Raw genomic sequence first — 17,397 nt, forward strand, 5'->3', positions numbered from 1 at the left:
AGCTTGAAAAGTTTTACAACTTTCATTTTGAACACTTTTCCTTTTGAGCCCTAGTTTAAAAGTTATCGCTGGTTTACAGACAGGTCCCTGGAATTTTGGGAAAATTACATTTTGGTCCAGTCGTCCCCAACCTTTCTTCTTCCTCTGGTTAATCTCTCTGCTCCCCTGTTTTCACTGTTCCGGCGCCGCAATTTCTTGAAATTGAAGCCGGCAGTGCAGCCCCCTTTTCCCCCCTCTCTCCTAGGCGCCGCCCTAGGCCTGCTCCTTGCCCTAGCCCGCCCCCGTGGCCGTTCCTCGCGCCCCTACGTGTCTGCCGTTGTCGCCCGAGCTGTTGCGTGGCCGGTCTCCCCACGTCACCTCCCTCCAGCGCGCCTCCTGCCCATCCCTGCCGCAGCCCTCTCCTTCCTGAGCTGCTTCGCCACAGAGGACTGCCTCCACTAGCATTTCCCCACCCCCTGACGCCTTCAATTTTTCCTTCCCTCGTTCTGTTCGCTGCTGCTCCCCTTGCACCAGACTGCCATCCCCTTCCTCCTCCCTGCTGTGCGCCACCCCTCTATTCCAGGCCGCCCCAACCCCGCCTCCGGGTCCCTGCACCGCCCCTGGCCTTCCCCAGGACAGAACCGAACCGCCCCCTTGCCCTCCCCGGCCGGAGCAGTCTGTTCCACGGAGCTCCACCTCCCCACCGCCGAGCACTCTCTTGTGGCCCTCCTGCTCACCTTGCGACCCCCAAAATGGGCTCCTGATGTGCTGCTCGACCCCCCCCCCCCGGCGACCATCTGGTGAGGCGCCCCTCCCTGCGTTTTTCCCCTGTACGGGATCTTCTTTTCCCCATGGAATCGACCCCAGCGTCTCCTCTGTTTTGTTTGCAGATAAGGGACCTCGTGCAGCAATTAAGGCAAACTCAGGGGGTTTTCTGCGAAGTGTAGACCCATAGGAACAGTACAGTTCGAGGACCTGTGTGTAAAGGTGCTTGTTATTTCATGTGAAGTGATGCTGCTGACTTGTAAAATCCCTAGAAAATCGTAGAAAATTCAAAAAAATATGAAACCAGTTGGATTTGAATCCTCATTTTAAACCCTATCACTTTTGTTTTGTGACCATGTTATGAAAGTAGATGGTTTGTGCTGTGTTTAAAATAGAAGTGAAGGGATGTTTGTTATTTCATGTGAGTGGTATTTTTGACATGTAAATTCAATAGAGAGTTGTAGAAAATTCCAAAAATTACAAAACTAGTTTTGTTTGAAACTAGGTTTTGAACTCTACAACTTCTATTAAGTAACTTTGATATGAAACAAAATATTTTTGAATCTAAATTGAATCTAAAATATGGGAATGTAATATCCTATCCGTAATTCCAATTTTAAACCTATAAGTTAACTATGTGATCATGATTTTTGCTATGCAACCTCCACTGTTTAAATATAAAGTGATATGGAAATTTCAAACTTAATCTTGATTTATAATTTAATTTGTGTGAGTTGTTAATTCAATTCGTTTTATATGAAAATTAGTTAAGTCTATTTAGTAAAACCTATCTAATTAGATCTTTTAGTCAAAATCTTTTAAGTATGCAATAAAATTGTGTTTAAGTTTTCAAACTTTATAACCCTAATTATCTAGAGTTTACATTCAATTTTAAATTTAAATTTAAATACTTTAATTCTTGTTTCCAATTAAATTAATGCTTAGTCATGAGTTAATGCCTATGATTCAAGGCTTAGATTCCTTTTTATACCATGAGTTCTTAAATATTAGCTTTTGAATTGCAACTTTACCATGAATTGAAATGAAAGTGTGTGCATCCATTGAACTTCATCTTGCATATCATGTAGACTCATCTCTCCCGCCGATGGAAATTATCAGCTAATCCCGGAACCAGAAGGAGGTTGTTCTGAAGATCCCGAGAACTTCGTCAGGGAATTTTCTGAAGGCCCGAACCAAAGTTCGGACGTTATTAACTTGACTAACCCCAGCCCCACCAGTAAAGGCAAGCCCCGGACATAACCCACTATTTTAATTATACTGCAATCTATATCTATTTACGTATTCTATGCACTAAGTTCTTAGGAATTGCTTGAAAACCCTAGTTGCATCTTCCCTAGGAACCAATGTGATGAATACTAGCACTTGAGTCCGACTAGCTGCTATGCTAATAGGACCGGTAGAAGTTGGGTGATTTCCTGTCACTCGCGCGATATAGGAGTTGTAATGATTACATTCCTGTTATCACTATAAGGATGCCGGACGGGAGTTTTGTGAGGTATCATGGTTGAGGTGATACCCCGTCTGTGTTGTTGAATTGGATAAGGCCGCGGGGTGTGTTAGCGGTGGTTAAGCATTTGAAAGTACTAACCACATGCCGCGAAATATGGTAAGCGGTAAGCCTAGTAACCAATCAGCCCGAGGAGTGGACATACCTCCCACCACTCGATTGCTTCTTCTGGTTACTTATGTTCGACTGAGGAAATACGTGTTGCAAGGGCAACCAGGAATACGGGTTTTGTAGTCGCGCTACAGACGTATGTCCTGCACGAGTGATGTGCGTATGTTCCTACAGTCGCTTGTGGTGGACCTGTCCACGAGTCGGAATGAAAGGCAAACGGTTGCTTCGGAGCAAATGTTGGATGTTCCAAGCGTGTGAGTTAGGTTTACCTTGCAAGGTTAAATTCGATTCGAATCGTCCGCTTCTCACGAAGATTGAGACTGCTTAATCCCTTTATCACACAGAGTAACAAGAGCGACTATATAATGAGTAATACTGAGGGTGGAGGTAAAGATCCTACCATGCTTGAGTAGTTATAGGTGCTTACCTAGAATGGATAATGAACTAGAATCTGAAAGCTAAAACTTGAAGTTAAGGATCTACTCTTTGTTGCTTTTCAGCTGAAACTAAACCCAGAACCATTATAAGCTTTCATAAGTCTAGTTATGGGCTAAGTATACCCAATCCCGGGTAAGCCTTGCTGAGTATTAGTATACTCAGCCTTGCTAGTTATATGTTTGCAGGTAATGTCTTGAAGACCCTACTCTTCCCATGCCTTGGCCCTGTGCTCTTTCAGAAGGTTGGTCCGTGGAATGGGATCCGTCCCCGGCCAGCACTGGTGATATCGAGTGATGTCGTGCTCAGGCTTAGCATGACATCCGTCTGATCGACGAGTTCTAATCATCGCGTATGTTTTCCGCTGCTAAAAACCATAGTTTTAACAGTTTGTAATCTTCTCTCTGAATTTAATCTTCGTACCTCTTTTGAAAACCCTAGTAACGTAATTTCCTCTGTGATGTAAAATGTGATGGTGATTGTATCTCTGGACTCACCTTCGTGTGAGGTAACCTTATTTGATCCTGTGTATCGGTGGTTTATCGGGACGTTACCCGACAGGCCAAGGGATTATACCGTTTGAAGCACGTTGGAGCCCTCTGGAGTGGACTCGCGTACTTGAGCCGGTATAATTCAGGTTGGTTTTGCCACAGCTGTGTAGCCGGTTTTCATCCTTAATGTTCTCCTATATCTACTGGGGCATATCAGCCGTGTAGCTGATTGTCCTACTTTGCACTGATTGTGCCTAACTAAGATGTGCTTAAGTGTTCTCCTAGGTAACTAGGTGTGGTTGCATCGGCTTGATTACGTCAGTACAACAATCGATTGACGTACAGCCGATGGGGTCATCTAAACCGAACTCGCTACAAGAACCAGGTGGAATAGAACACTAATATCGGACTAGTCTGATGAGACCACAAGCGGGAACTAGACTAAAAAGGATGTGGCTGATGGGCTTGTGCCGATAGATGTGTAGCTAAAGAGGGCATGTGGTGGGTAGGCATATAGCCGATGGGTGTCTTACAGACGCACAGCCAAAAGGCATGTGGCCGATAGGGGTGTGTTCTATTTTGGGCCAACCGTGATGTTTTCACAAGTCAATATGTGAATTCTCATGGTCCGCCCAAGAATATGACTGAAACTACCAGCAAGATTTATTTCTCCCTCGCTAATTGACTTCTAGTCACTTTCACATACTTTCAGTACAACTCCATTTACTCGTTCATGATGGGTATACGTGCAAGTTTACTAAAGGGGCTTTGCTCCCATACTTTCTGTAACAGATTACTAGTTTCCAACTAGTATTCTTCGCTACTGAAGGGGCTTTGCTCCCTAACTTCCAGTACAACTCTGTTCTACGGGTTTACGACCAGTATTACGTGCAAGTTTACTGAAGGGGTATCGCTCCCATACTTCCAGTACCAGACTACTGGTTTCCGACTAGTATGCTATATTACTAAAGGGGCATCGCTCCTATAATTCCAGTATTAACTCCATTTACTGATTTACGACCAGTATTACGTGCAAGTTTACTGATGGGGCCTCGCTCCCATACTTTCAGTAACAGACTACTAGTTTCCGACTAGTACGCTATGTTACTGAAGGGGCATCGCTCCCATATTTCCAGCATAACTCTGTTTACTAGTTCTCGACTAGTACTACGCATAGCTTACTGAAGGGGGCTCGCTCCCATACTTGCAGTAACACTCCCTTTTACTAGTTATCGACTAGTATTATGCGTAGTCTACTGAAAGGGCTTCGCTCCCATACTTCTAGTAGTACTCTCTTTACTGGTTCCCGACTAATATTACACGTAGTTTACTGAAGGGGTCTCGCTCCCATACTTCCAGTAATACTCCGTTTACTAGTTCCCGACTAGTACTATAGGTAGTTTACTGGAGGGGCCTCGCTCCCATACTTCCAGTAACACTGCATTTTACTAGTTCTCAACTAGTATTGCGTGTAGTTTACTAAAGGGGCCTCGCTCCTAGATTTCCAGTAATACTCCGTTTTACTAGTTCTTAACTAGTACTACGTGTAGTTTACTAAAGGGGTCTCGCTTCCATACTTCCAGTAATACTCCTTTTTCTAGTTCCCAACTAGTACTACATGTAGTTTACTGAAGGGACCTCGCTCCCATACTTCCAGTAACACTCCATTTTACTAGTTCTTCACTAGTATTGCGCGTAGTTTATTGAAGGGGCCTCACTCCCAGACTTCCCGTAATACTCTGTTTTACTAGTTCTTGACTAGTACTACGCGTAGTTTACTGAAGGGGCCTCACTCCCATACTTCCAGTAACACTCCGTTTTACTAGTTCTCAACTAGTATTGCGTGTAGTTTACTAAAGGGGCCTTGCTCCCAAAATTTTGGTAATACTCCATTTTACTAGTTCTCAACTAGTACTACACGTAGTTTACTGAAGGGGCCTTACTCCCATACTTCCAATAACACTCCATTTTACTAGTTCTCGACTAGTATTGCACATAGTTTACTGAAGGGGCCTCGCTCCCAGACTTTCAGTAATACTCCATTTTACTAGTTCTCGACTAGTACTACGTGTAGTTTACTGAAGGGGCCTCGCTCCCATACTTCCAGTAACACTCCGCTTACTAGTTCTCGACTAGTACTACACGTAGTTTATTGAAGGGGCCTCGCTCCCATACTTCCAGTAACGCTCTGATTACTAGTTACCGACTAGTACTTTATGTTACTGAAGGGGTCTTGCTCCCATATTTTCAGTATTTCTCCGTTTACTAGTTTTCGACTAGTTATACATGGAGTTTATTGCAAGGGCAATGCTCCCAACACGGTTTCATGTCTATTAGTTACAACATACTTTTATGTTTACCTTGCAGGAGACTTGATCTGGACCGTGCTGCAGGGCAAGTCGGATTCAACTCCGATCAGTTGTGTTCATCAACAATCGCCAACAACTACTCCGATTTCGCGACAACGCTCGACTACACGTCGTTGACTACAACGACTACTCATCGGATTCGACTCTGACTAGTTGGGTTCACCAACAACCGTCGGCGACTACTTTGACTACTCATTTCGCCTACAAGCTAGTCGGAATCGACTCTGCTCGGTGATACGCTGGCGATTGCTTCGACTTCTCGTCTCGCCTACAAAACTAGTTGGAATCGACTCCGACTAGCCTGCTTCATCTACAGTTCAAGATTCAGCAGCAACTTGGCCAATACCTAGGCTTGGGGACTGGCGACACCGACTACTAGGCATATCTATGCGACTCATCTAGCTCCCAGGCTCGGGGGCTGGATACGACACGGCTCTCAGCACTGAAGATTGCATGCCACGATTCTTTGGATCCTTTATTCCAAAACTTGGGGATTTGAATTCAAGGCTCGGGAGTTGCGGGACACGTATCATCAGCGACTTATTTTTCAAATCTGTTGAAAGATAAAGATAGAAAACTCAAGGTTAAAATTGACCCTCAGCCTGATTCTACGAGTCAACCTAAGGCTCCTAAGGCTCGGGGGCTACTCCATATGGAGTGCGAGTTTAATCGTACCCCATATAAAAGAAGACCTGACAACTACTCGGGGCATGAGCAGCTCACAGCCTCGACGCAGCCGCGGAAGTATTCAGAAGACACCTTTAAGATGAAGTTCGAAAGATTTTAAAAGTACACGGACGCCCGCGGTACTCGACTACGAAGAGTTCGGGGGCTTGTCAGACCTTGGCATATAGGACTACGCACAAGGTCTACATCTCACAAGATAAGGGGTGGGACATAGCCCACATCCTACACTGGTTGTAACTACTCGTAGCCTAGTAGAACTACTCATACAGTAGTTGTCACACCCGGACACACGGGACTGTGCACGTGGCGTGATTTTCCTAGGATAACGGATGGGACATGGCCCACGCCCTACATCTGTTGTAACTACTCATAGCCTAGTAGAATTACTCTTACAGTAGTAAAACTAGTCGGATACAATAGAGAACTACCAGAAAAGTACTTAGGTAGGACTCTTAGGCTTGTACCCGACTAGGATTTCCATGTAAACCAATCCCCCCAGACTATATAAGGGCGAACAGGACCCCCTCCAAAGGGGGAATCACCCAGTAGATCATTAGATCACCATCTAAGGCAATACAATCCACACAGGATGTAGGGTATTACGCTCTCGGTGGCCCGAACCTATCTAAACCTTGTGTTCTTTGCACCTTCGAGTTCCTTATCTCGGCGACACCCTACCTACAAACTCACCATCTCAGGGGTATCCCTCGGTGGGCGTGGCGGTAAAACATCGACAATAGTAAAACTAGTCGGATACAGTAGAAAATTACCCGAAAAGTACTCGGGTAGGACTCTGGGGCTCGTATCTGACTAGAATTTTCATGTAATCCTATCCCCCAAACTATATAAGGGTGGATAGGGACCCTCGTCAAGGAGGAGCATGAGGGACAACTCGTGCCTCATGCAACAGATTACCTAAGAGATCACCCGATCACCACATAAGGCAATACAAACCACACAGGACGTAGGGTATTACGCTCTTGGTGGTCCGAACCTATCTAAACCTTTTGTTCCTTGTACCTTCGAGTTTCTGATCTCAACAAAACCCTACCTACAAACTCACCACCTCGAGGGTATCCCTCAGTGGGCGTGGCGGTGAAACACCGACATGTTCCCCAGCAGTACTTTGAGCACAACGACGATGACAATGATGATGATGAGGAAGAGGAGGATGATGACGAGTAAATGCTTCGGTTGCTGCCTTTCATTCCCTTTTTGGTGCTTGTTGCCAAAGGGGGAGTGAAAGAGATCATTTCTGTATCGCCATCTTGTATCTTAAAACTTCATTTCAGTTTCCTAGACTCATTTGTGTAAGACTATGTGGCTTGAAAACTTTTAATCCATGGATTGTGTGTGTAGGATCTCGTTTGAACCTTAAGTTATCAAGGACCTTTGCTAGTGTGATGATTTTGTTGTTTGATGACTTGTTTTTCTATGAAATGCGAGATTCTTCGGAGAATCCAGAGAAATGTCCGGCAACTCCGCAGGTTGCGGAGACTCCGAAGATTTCCTTGGAAACTCCCGAGAATGTACCACTCCACTCTTGTTTGATATTTTGAGTGCATAACCTGTCATATTGCATCACACTTGCTTTGTTGCACACACATAGGCACCCCACTACTGGATTGAAATGGATTCTTTCATATGTGTGTAATATTTGGCTTTTGTCTAAGTCATGAGATTGTATACAAAGCAAGATGCACATATTAAGGGGGAGGCTTCATCTCATTTGGTTAATTTATAAATGATCTTTCTCTTGTAATCCACAAGTGTGTTGTCATCAATCACCAAAAAGGGAGAGATTGAAAGAATCTAGGCCCGCTTAGTGGGTTTTGGTTGATTAATGACATACGCTTGTGGAACTAATGTTGTCTATGAGCATGATGAGCAGGTATTACAGGTGATAGATGAATTAATATAAGGAGGTGACTACCAAAAACAAAATGAAAGTAGCAAAGCAAAGAATCATGAGGATTTAATTTATTTATATTTTGAAATTGAGTATAGGAATGTCGTGCTATCAAGAGGGATATGAAATGTACTCGCTTTGCGTAGAATAAGGTGCTCAAGATGATCTAACAAACCCATGAGAGACACCTTTGCACTCACACATCACTTGGGATATCTTAGGAGTGCTAACTACAGTATTTTCGGAATGTCCAAAAATTTTTCCGGAGTCTCCGGATATTTTAGTTTCTACGGAATGTTTACATGTCTCCGAACATGTGCGGAGTCTCTGGAGTTTTGTGGAGTCTCCGGAGGAGAGTTGTCCGGAGTCTCCGAAGAAATCTTCGGAGTCTCCGGAACTTAACCCTGTAACCGCTAGTTTTGGGGAAGGGGTATAAATACACCTCATCCCCTTCATTTACCTCTCTCCGACCTAACTCGCCTACACTCTCCCACTGAGCATTCAAGAGGCCCTCTTTACTCCCCCCTTTGATTCCAAGTGAGATTTGGTGAGGGGATTGAAGGCAAATTGAGGTTAGCGTAAGTGAAAGTGCTAGTGAGCTGATTTCCCATCTCTTGAGCACTTCGTTCTTAATCAAGTCATTGGATTTCGTGTTTGTTACTCTTGGAGCTTCAAGCTCCTAGCTGGCTAGACGTTGCCCGTCGAGCACCCAAGATTGTGGTGTGCCCCAGGAAGTTTGTACAACCTCTAAGTGACCTTAGCAACCTTGGGGCTGCTAAGGGGAGGCTTCATAGCTCAAGAAGTAAGTGTTCTTCTTGGGTGCCTCAACAGAGATGTAGGTTCCCTGTGCGGAACTGAATTTCGGGAAACAAATCCTCTTATCTTGGTGTTCATAATTTGTAATTTGTTGAAGTTCTTGTTTCTCACTAGAATTCTAGGGCTTGCTCTCGATCTACTTGTTACAAAGGTTTTGATTACAGGTAGTGGAGGTAAAAGGGTAGAAACAAGCCTACAAACCTTGAAAATTCCTTTGATCTACTTTTGGTTGAGATTTGATTGGTCAAGTTTCATTTCAGCTCATTTCTCCGGAGTGTTAGGATATTTCTTCGGAATCTTAGGAAGTTGCAGAGATTTCAGACAAATATCTGAAAACTCCGAAGGTTACCGATAAATTTGTTTTAAGTGTTGTAAATTTTTAGTTTTGACTATTCACCCCCCTCTAGTCAACATCTAGATACTTTCAATTCACTCTTTGACTATCGCTTCTACTGCCAAGCTATCTACAATCTCAAGCATATGGTCTGATCAATCAGTTCATTTGCCTCATTTTTGTTATCTCAGACTGTCTCGGTAGAGTCCGATCCTTGAGTAATGATGCTGGGTCAGGTCTTATCGGCTGGATTTGTCTATTGGCCAATAATAGCATGATGGTGATGGTTTCGTAGTATCAATCGGCTCTCTTGGCCGATTCTATATTTAACAATAAGCATAAATTCTGATATAACTAGATGCATCAGTTAATTATGCTCGATTTGTTGCCCTGCTATTAGCGCTGTCTCGGTTATATCCGATACGACTAATGGTGATAATGAGTTTAGCTTAATTAAATGCATGTATTTATTCATGAAGTTTTTATTCTTAATCTTAGCTCATCGTGGAATAGGCTTTATATCCGATGCTCCGTTTTGTGCTTGGGACATCCTGGCCAATGTGTCTTTTGGAGCTATTCGGAATCCTAGCCGATACGTTCTGATAAAATTTCTATTCTCTTATGAGCTCAAATTGACTGGCATACCCCGAATCTGATTTGCAGGACCCACATTAGAGATAAGCTGAACTCCTAGAATTTAGCGTGTTGTGTTCCGCAAGATTCACCGTCCGATTTTTGCGGCAACACATTCTTTATAGTATAGATAGATAGACTTGGAGTTGCAATTGATTAGAATTGATATTTCTATTGTATTTTTTAGGCTCGATGTTGGAGAAAGAAAGAAAATCAATCTTGAAATGCAGCACGCGGTCAAAGCTTTTGAGCTGGTACATGTATCTTGGTGGAAGAGAAAACAATAAATTATTTATTCATCTTGTTATTATGAGCAAATTGATTTGTTCAATGTCAAATAATAAAAATAATTTCGAGGGGACATATGTAATCTACAAATTTCTATTTACCTCGGCGGGTAGACTAATTCGCTCGGCGAAAAAATAGCGCTAAAAAGCAGAAGTACTAAGATCTGTTCAACATCCAAAACTTTTGCCTTCACCAGGTTGTCAAGTAGGACGACCGTTGTGAGGGGTAGGTGAGAAAATTTTGGGTGAGAAGTATTTTTATAAATTTTGAATCATAATAGTATAGATATAGATATGGTTGTTATATTTATGTTTCGTAGATATCCCATCATAGTGATCAATAATACCAGAAAATCACTTTATTATGATCTAATTAATAAGTGATGTTGCAAAAATACATTAGTTGCAACGACTATGATGTTATTTATCATCAAAATTGAATTAGAGGTTTAGATGTTTTTTCATAGTGTTCATTGCGATGAGTATTCATGTCTATATGTCAGCATTTAAGTTTTGAGAAAAATATTTTTAAATGTTTACAATTTAGAGTAAATTAAAATACTGGTCTAAACGACCCAAATGGCGCAGTCACGAGCATGCTAGAATCGCCACACAAAGTCGATATTGTGCGACTCTACGCACGGTCAAAAAGTTAGCCCTTAGATTTGATTGAACGGCAGAAAACGGACGCGTGGCCATAAACTCCTAACATTACCATCTTTGCTATCCTGCTCTCGGAAACATATATAATACCCCTAAACCCCGGAGGTCATACAGCAAACCGACCGAGAGGACAGGGTCCTTTTCGGAAACTCTCTAGGCCGTGGTAGTAGTCAGTGGTCGGAGGTGGGCTACAAATACCCGGGCCACGTGACGCCACCGGATGCAAACCTATTTATATTCTCTCCTTAATTCCCCATCTCTCTGGTCCGCCTCCGCTTCGTCCTCCGCATCCCCTCCTGTTCTCCGACGGCTCCCCCTCTCGTCCGGCCGCCGGAACCCTAACCCTAGCCGTCATCTGCGCCACCGCCATGGCGAGCAGCAATGTCTCCACCGTCTACATCTCCGTCATCGATGATGTCATCTCCAAGGTCAGGGAGGATTTCATCACCTACGGAGTCGGCGACGCCGTCCTCAACGAGCTCCAGGCTGTAAGTACCGCTGATTTCTCGACCCCCCGACTATTATCGCCCCGAATTTGTGCTTGATTTGATGGTTACCTTTCCGATCCGGCCCGGGAAACCCTAGCTCTGGGAGATGAAGATGCTGCACTGCGGCGCAATCTCGGGGAACATCGACCGCACCAAGGCGTCCGCCGCGTCTGCCGGAGGCACCACCGGAACGACACCGCCCGTGCACGACCTCAACGTGCCCTACGAGGCCACATCCGAGGAGTACGCCACCCCGACGGCAGACATGCTGTTCCCACCGGTGAGGCCGAATCCCTCGATTGCCCCTTAAAAATTGCCTGATCTATGCAATTGGGAATTTGGGATGCGAGATTTTGAAGTGGTTTGTTGTGTTTGTTTGCAGACGCCGCTGCAGACCCCGATCCAGACTCCTCTGCCAGGGACGGACGCAGGGATGTACAATATACCCACCGGCCCTTCTGATTACGCCCCATCACCAATCAGTGATGTCAGGAACGGGATGTCGATAAATGGGGCGGATCCAAAAACTGGCCGCCCAAGCCCCTACATGGTAGTGTGAATTTGGACTGTGCTGTTTCATGTGTGGAGTTTCACCCTTCGTGTTAGCTGTTTGTCATGTTTGTAAGCTTTTTGCAGCCACCACCTTCCCCTTGGATGAACCAGAGGCCGCTGGGTGTTGATGTGAATGTCGGTATGTGCTTGCTAATGTCCTTCATTTGTTGTTCACATGCGAGTTATGCAGTTTAGTCTGTTTGGAGAAAATATTATTTGATAAAGCAATAATGATTTGTATGATTCCCGTAACTAACAGCTTATGTGGAGGGCCGTGAGGATCCTGACAGGGGTGTGCAGCCTCAGCCACTGACTCAGGTAAAATATGATACAACTCATTTACAGAACATGGGTAATGTTGTATTGGGGTTTTCATCCACTATTTGTTTTGGCCTATCAATTTATTTCTCTACAACATTGCTCAGATTGCCCCTAGATTAACAGAATACATTTCCTTAGTTAGAAGTCTGTTACTGAACCTTCTCTAAAAACATTAGCCTGTCCATTAATTATTATATTGAATGTGTACGTTACATCTCTAGATGACCTTTTAGGATCATCAGATGTTTGTTACACTTTTACAATTGATGGCACTTTTATAATGTTGTGATTGAAAATAGACTCAGAATGTTGTTCTCATATTCTGTTGAAATAGTTACATTATTTAAGATACATGTATATGACAATTGATGTTCATCTTTCCATGATGCCATGTATATCTGAATTTGGGTTGAGTGCATAAACTATTAGCAAACTATAGGAAAGTACATTTTCTTTCAAAAAGAAGTTGAGAAATGTTTGGTTGAATTGATTAAGTGTGTTTTGTGTTTATGGAAACTGTTAAATAAAGTGGATTTTGTAATCTGAGCTGATGCCAGTAGGATTAATTAGCTCAGTTACTTCTTGTAGCGCTATCTATGCTTGTGGTAGTCATAGTCTATAGTTAGACTTCAAGGCATGTAGGTTTTTGTAATGCTGTCTGGTGTCTCTTGGTAGGGATATTTCATAACATTTGATATTTAAAGCTAAACTTTGGAGTTTCTATATGCTTATGTCTTGGTTTTGAATGTTCTCATATCTATGTTCCCTCCCTCACTAGAAGATGAAGAGGTTATCTCTCCTAATATTAATGTCTGTTTCGTCCATCGTTGTGCTTGCTAATCCGTTTTGGATTCGCTAATCCGTGTTGGATTCCTGCATGAGACAAATCCTGCCGCCTCCAGCCTCCTGTTTGCGTTGCTGGCAAAGGGGGCCTGTGGCCGATCTCATGAAAAAGTTGCCGCTGTCTCTTCAGCTACACAGACCGCTGGACCCACTTATGTTGTTTCCCGCGCATTGAGCACACGGCTTGCATGCTGCTTCGGCCTGCGCAACTGATCGCTGGGCCAATGCCTAATATGCAGAGAGGTTGAGCAGGCCAGCCTGCGCGTGGCCCATAGCGGCTGGCAATCAACCAGGCCCTGTGCAATAGAAGCTAGCACTTGGCTAGCAATCAGCTGCAGCCGTAGTTGGCTAGCAAGCACGATCCACACAATCATGACGTCAATGACCATCATGTAAGCAAATTTCTTATCTCTACTGTTATGAAAATAAATAATGTTTCTTTAGATGGGCCGGTCATGCGTTGCTGCTACTTGGGCTGAGCAATGCGCCCACACCTACTTTTTAATATAAATAAAAGAGAGGATTGTTTCTTCATGGCTGAAGGCCTGCGCTCGATGCCAGTCCACCTATGGAAGGCATGGAGAAAACGAGATCTACAGAGTCTGTGCGGCTTTGGTTACACGTGCCCTCTGCTAAATGGCCCGACGACAGTGCCATCTTCTTTGCTGCGTCCACACTCCAGCGCCGGAACTCTCATTCACTCACTGCATAGAAGGAAGAAATGAACAGGGATTTCATTGTTCCACTGTGGATGCAGGGTTTGGGTCGAGGTGCGATGAACAACCATCATATATAGTCAAGCAATTGAGAACGTGCCAATACTAACTGGACCTACGAGAGTCATTGTTTGATGCGGTTTGACGGTCCAGGCCCAAATTACTGGGCTAAGTCCCCTGTGCGTGTCGTGAGTGGGAGAGAACGTTCCAAATCGGATGCATCATGGCTTGGGAGATTTACTTAGCCCATTAGATTTGTGTTAATTTTAAAATCTAGCAAATTTTATAGTAGAAATTCACTTGCTTTAGTTCAGATCAAAGTCAAATACCAAAAAGGATTGGCCTCTATGCTATATCAAGCCCTAGAGATTGGCGTAGTGTTAACAGCCCTAAGTCGTATTTTAACAAATGGTGAATCCTCTCAATAAAGTGGTACTTAATTGATGATGGATAAAAAACAAAATATATCTATATTGCCTTTGTCCATAGCAATGCACGGGCATAATTTCTAGTTGAATGTAATTGATGCATCATTCAGTTACGAGGGTTAGTATGTCTTCAGGCAGTGTGATCATTCAGTTACTTTTTTAACTTTGTGCTGTTAAAAACCATTAGTCATTAGCAGCGTTTGAATTGGTTCCAACTCATTTTACTTGTATTACATGCAGTCCAAGGGAACTTATCCATTTGCATTATTATATCAGTCCTTATTTTTACAGTTTCATATCTGGTTCATTCAATTTTGCAGGATTTTCTGATGATGTCTTCTGGAAAGCGTAAGAGGGATGAGTATCCTGGTCAGCTCCCTTCTGGTTCCTTTGTACCACAACAAGATGGAAGTGGGGATCAGATAGTAGAATTTGTTGTGTCAAAGGTACTTATCAGTGATAGGTTCAATTCATTGTTTTCAACATTACTTTTTACTTTTTCTTGATATTGATATATCTTCTACTTAAAACATATTTGTACTTGGAGTTTAGTGGTATGTTTGGACTGCAGTTGCACAGTTGGGAGGGTTTGTTCCTCATCCCTTAGTTTACAATGAAAAGAGTGTTCAGTTCACAGCCATGCCTTTTTTAGGAGATTCAATGGAATGTGTCTATTGTTTGTTTCGTGCAAGTAACTTTGGTGTGCCACACTTTAGCACCTGACCCAACTTTTACTGAAACTGTGGCAAGCATACTTTGACACGGTACTTGTGATGTAGAATGATTACAACGATACATAACTACGTGCTATTAGATTACTGATATGATCTAATGGAGTTTGTTAGACTTCTGCTTAGACCTCAAGATGCATGCTTTTGTTGACTGGCTGACTACTCACTTGAATCTATTGCCGTCATGTTGCATGTCCAATTTGAAGTTTAAACACTAACACAATTTTGAAGCTACTTATGTTTTGTACTTCTGGTGCAGTGTGCACCTTCTTTACATTGCACGGTGATGTATGAATTCATGAACTAATATGAAACAAGTCCAATTCAAAACTATTTTGATGTTATTGGAGGAAAACTGAAATTTCAGAATGTCATTTTGGTTCATACTTCATAGATTGAATCTTCTGTTGAAGTAACTAAAATATTCATTTTGTCAGTGAGAATATGTTACCCTAATGGAATATATTGCATATGCGTAATCAACATTGACTAACTTTTTTTCCCATCTAACTGATTTATGCATTATATTCCTCTGGTCACATCTTACCTGCTTATAAGAACTCTTTCGAACATTCAATATCTTGTGCGAGAAGTCCTCAGTCCTTTTTTTTTCTTAATTTGTCTTTAGGAGATCGCGCACCAACTTTGGAGTTCCATCATCAACAAGCAAGAAACAACAACCAAGACAGTCACTTCAGTTATTCCACAGCTTGATGGGATTCAAGATGACTATAATGATGTATTGTTCTAAAACTAATTGGTTGATCTTAGATATTCGAGTTCTCTTTACTTACTGTGATATTTCTTTCTCCAGCAATTTTTCTTCCCAGGAGTTCCAACTGAAGATTATAATACCCCTGGAGAATCTGGTAAGTTGTCATCAAACTGTGCAAATTACATCTGTTGCTGACATTTTATACACATTACTTGAGCATGTTTTTATGTTTATCAGCGGAGTATCGAGCTCCCACACCTGCTGTTGCAACTCCGAAACCAAGAAATGATGCAGGGGATGATGATGATGATGATGAACCTCCTCTTAATGAAGATGACGACGACGATGACGAGTTAGATGACCTTGAGCAAGGGGAGGATGAACCAAACACACAACATCTTGTACTTGCACAATTTGACAAAGTAGTGCACTTTCTTTAAGATAATATTTATTATCCAGGTTCAGGTTTCCCCCTAATTTGAGTCCACCGTGTCATATAGGTGACAAGAACCAAGAATCGTTGGAAGTGCACTTTGAAGGATGGAATCATGCATTTGAATGGGAGAGATGTTCTATTTAACAAGGTGTGTGCATAATCTTTCCATAAAATTTGTGAATCTTATCTTTGAGCCTCAAGTTTTTGCATCTGGTGAGATGAGAACTTAATCAGATATGGACAGAAATACACCAGCTATAGTTTTTAGATGATGTGGACACAGATTTGTTCTGTCAGGTAGTCAATTGCAAGATTCTGATGACTTGTTATTCTTAAGTTAGCAAAATCACATTTTTGTTTCTGCACCATAATTTGTCCCCAAAAAACTCCTACCAAATGGTGATGCACCATAACTTTCTGGTTAATTAAATTTACTGACTAATTGCACAATGATGTTTCTCTTTCCTAGATAGTTTTGTGGTTCTTGCAAAGCGTCAGCGTGCCCTACCTGTTGCATTTCTCACATGCTACTGATGCATGTTGCAGGCGACGGGAGAGTTTGATTTTTGAATTTTGGGATCAAGAGCTATTTTAGCTGCTTCTGTATGGACATGTCTTTGACATAAGGATGGGGAGGTGACAAAAGTCTTCTTGGTGAGGTCTAGGCAGTATGAGATTGCGCTGTGTTTTCCTGTTGAGGCTTTGCTTCGCCCAGTTGGTTTGTCACAACTGTTATCGCTGTAAAAAAGTCACTCCTGGGACTGCTGTGTGGACATTTTGCTGAGATGGTCTCTTAAAGCCTATGCGGAACTATCTTATCTGATTTATGCAGATATACATTTTCTTTCTGTAAGACTGTTGTACCGCTCCAGCAATCTTTGCTGCCTCTTGTATGCCTGTTATTGTGCGTGTCTTGTCACAGAAGCGCATCGAAAGCACTCCAGAGGAAGATGACATATCTTGAGGACACACTTGGTGGGTGGTGGTGTCAATTTACAAGCAATTAGAAAAGTTAGGCTTTGTTTTGATACAAAGTATTTATAGTTTTACAGAAATACTACAGTTTTATAAATAAAATACTCAGGTGTTGGAAAGAAAGGAGGTGTTTTAATGCAACAAATATGGAGTTTTAGACACTAGTAAGTTGGGTTTTAATAATT

At 42.7% G+C, this 17,397-nt stretch overlaps 1 protein-coding gene across 2 annotated transcripts; it reads left to right on the plus strand.

Annotated features, from left to right (window-relative positions):
- The first annotated feature begins 11,222 nt into the window (after positions 1–11,222).
- Positions 11,223–17,123, plus strand: LOC112886293 (transcription initiation factor IIA subunit 1-like). 2 transcript variants are annotated; one of them, XM_025952154.1, is made up of 11 exons: positions 11,223–11,495; positions 11,593–11,775; positions 11,878–12,045; positions 12,132–12,186; positions 12,307–12,365; positions 14,676–14,801; positions 15,715–15,825; positions 15,901–15,955; positions 16,039–16,202; positions 16,302–16,385; positions 16,784–17,123. In XM_025952154.1, the coding sequence occupies exons 1-11, from the start codon at positions 11,376–11,378 to the stop codon at positions 16,805–16,807; spliced, it is 1,149 nt and encodes a 382-aa protein (XP_025807939.1). In that variant the 5' UTR covers positions 11,223–11,375; the 3' UTR covers positions 16,808–17,123. The 2 variants fall into 2 exon arrangements, with proteins under 2 accessions (XP_025807939.1, XP_025807938.1); XM_025952153.1 differs by having other exon boundaries at positions 11,224–11,495; positions 16,039–16,223.
- Positions 17,124–17,397: the final 274 nt, after the last annotated feature.

Source organism: Panicum hallii, chromosome 3 (genome assembly GCF_002211085.1).
Source record: "Panicum hallii strain FIL2 chromosome 3, PHallii_v3.1, whole genome shotgun sequence".
NCBI lineage: Eukaryota > Viridiplantae > Streptophyta > Magnoliopsida > Poales > Poaceae > Panicum > Panicum hallii.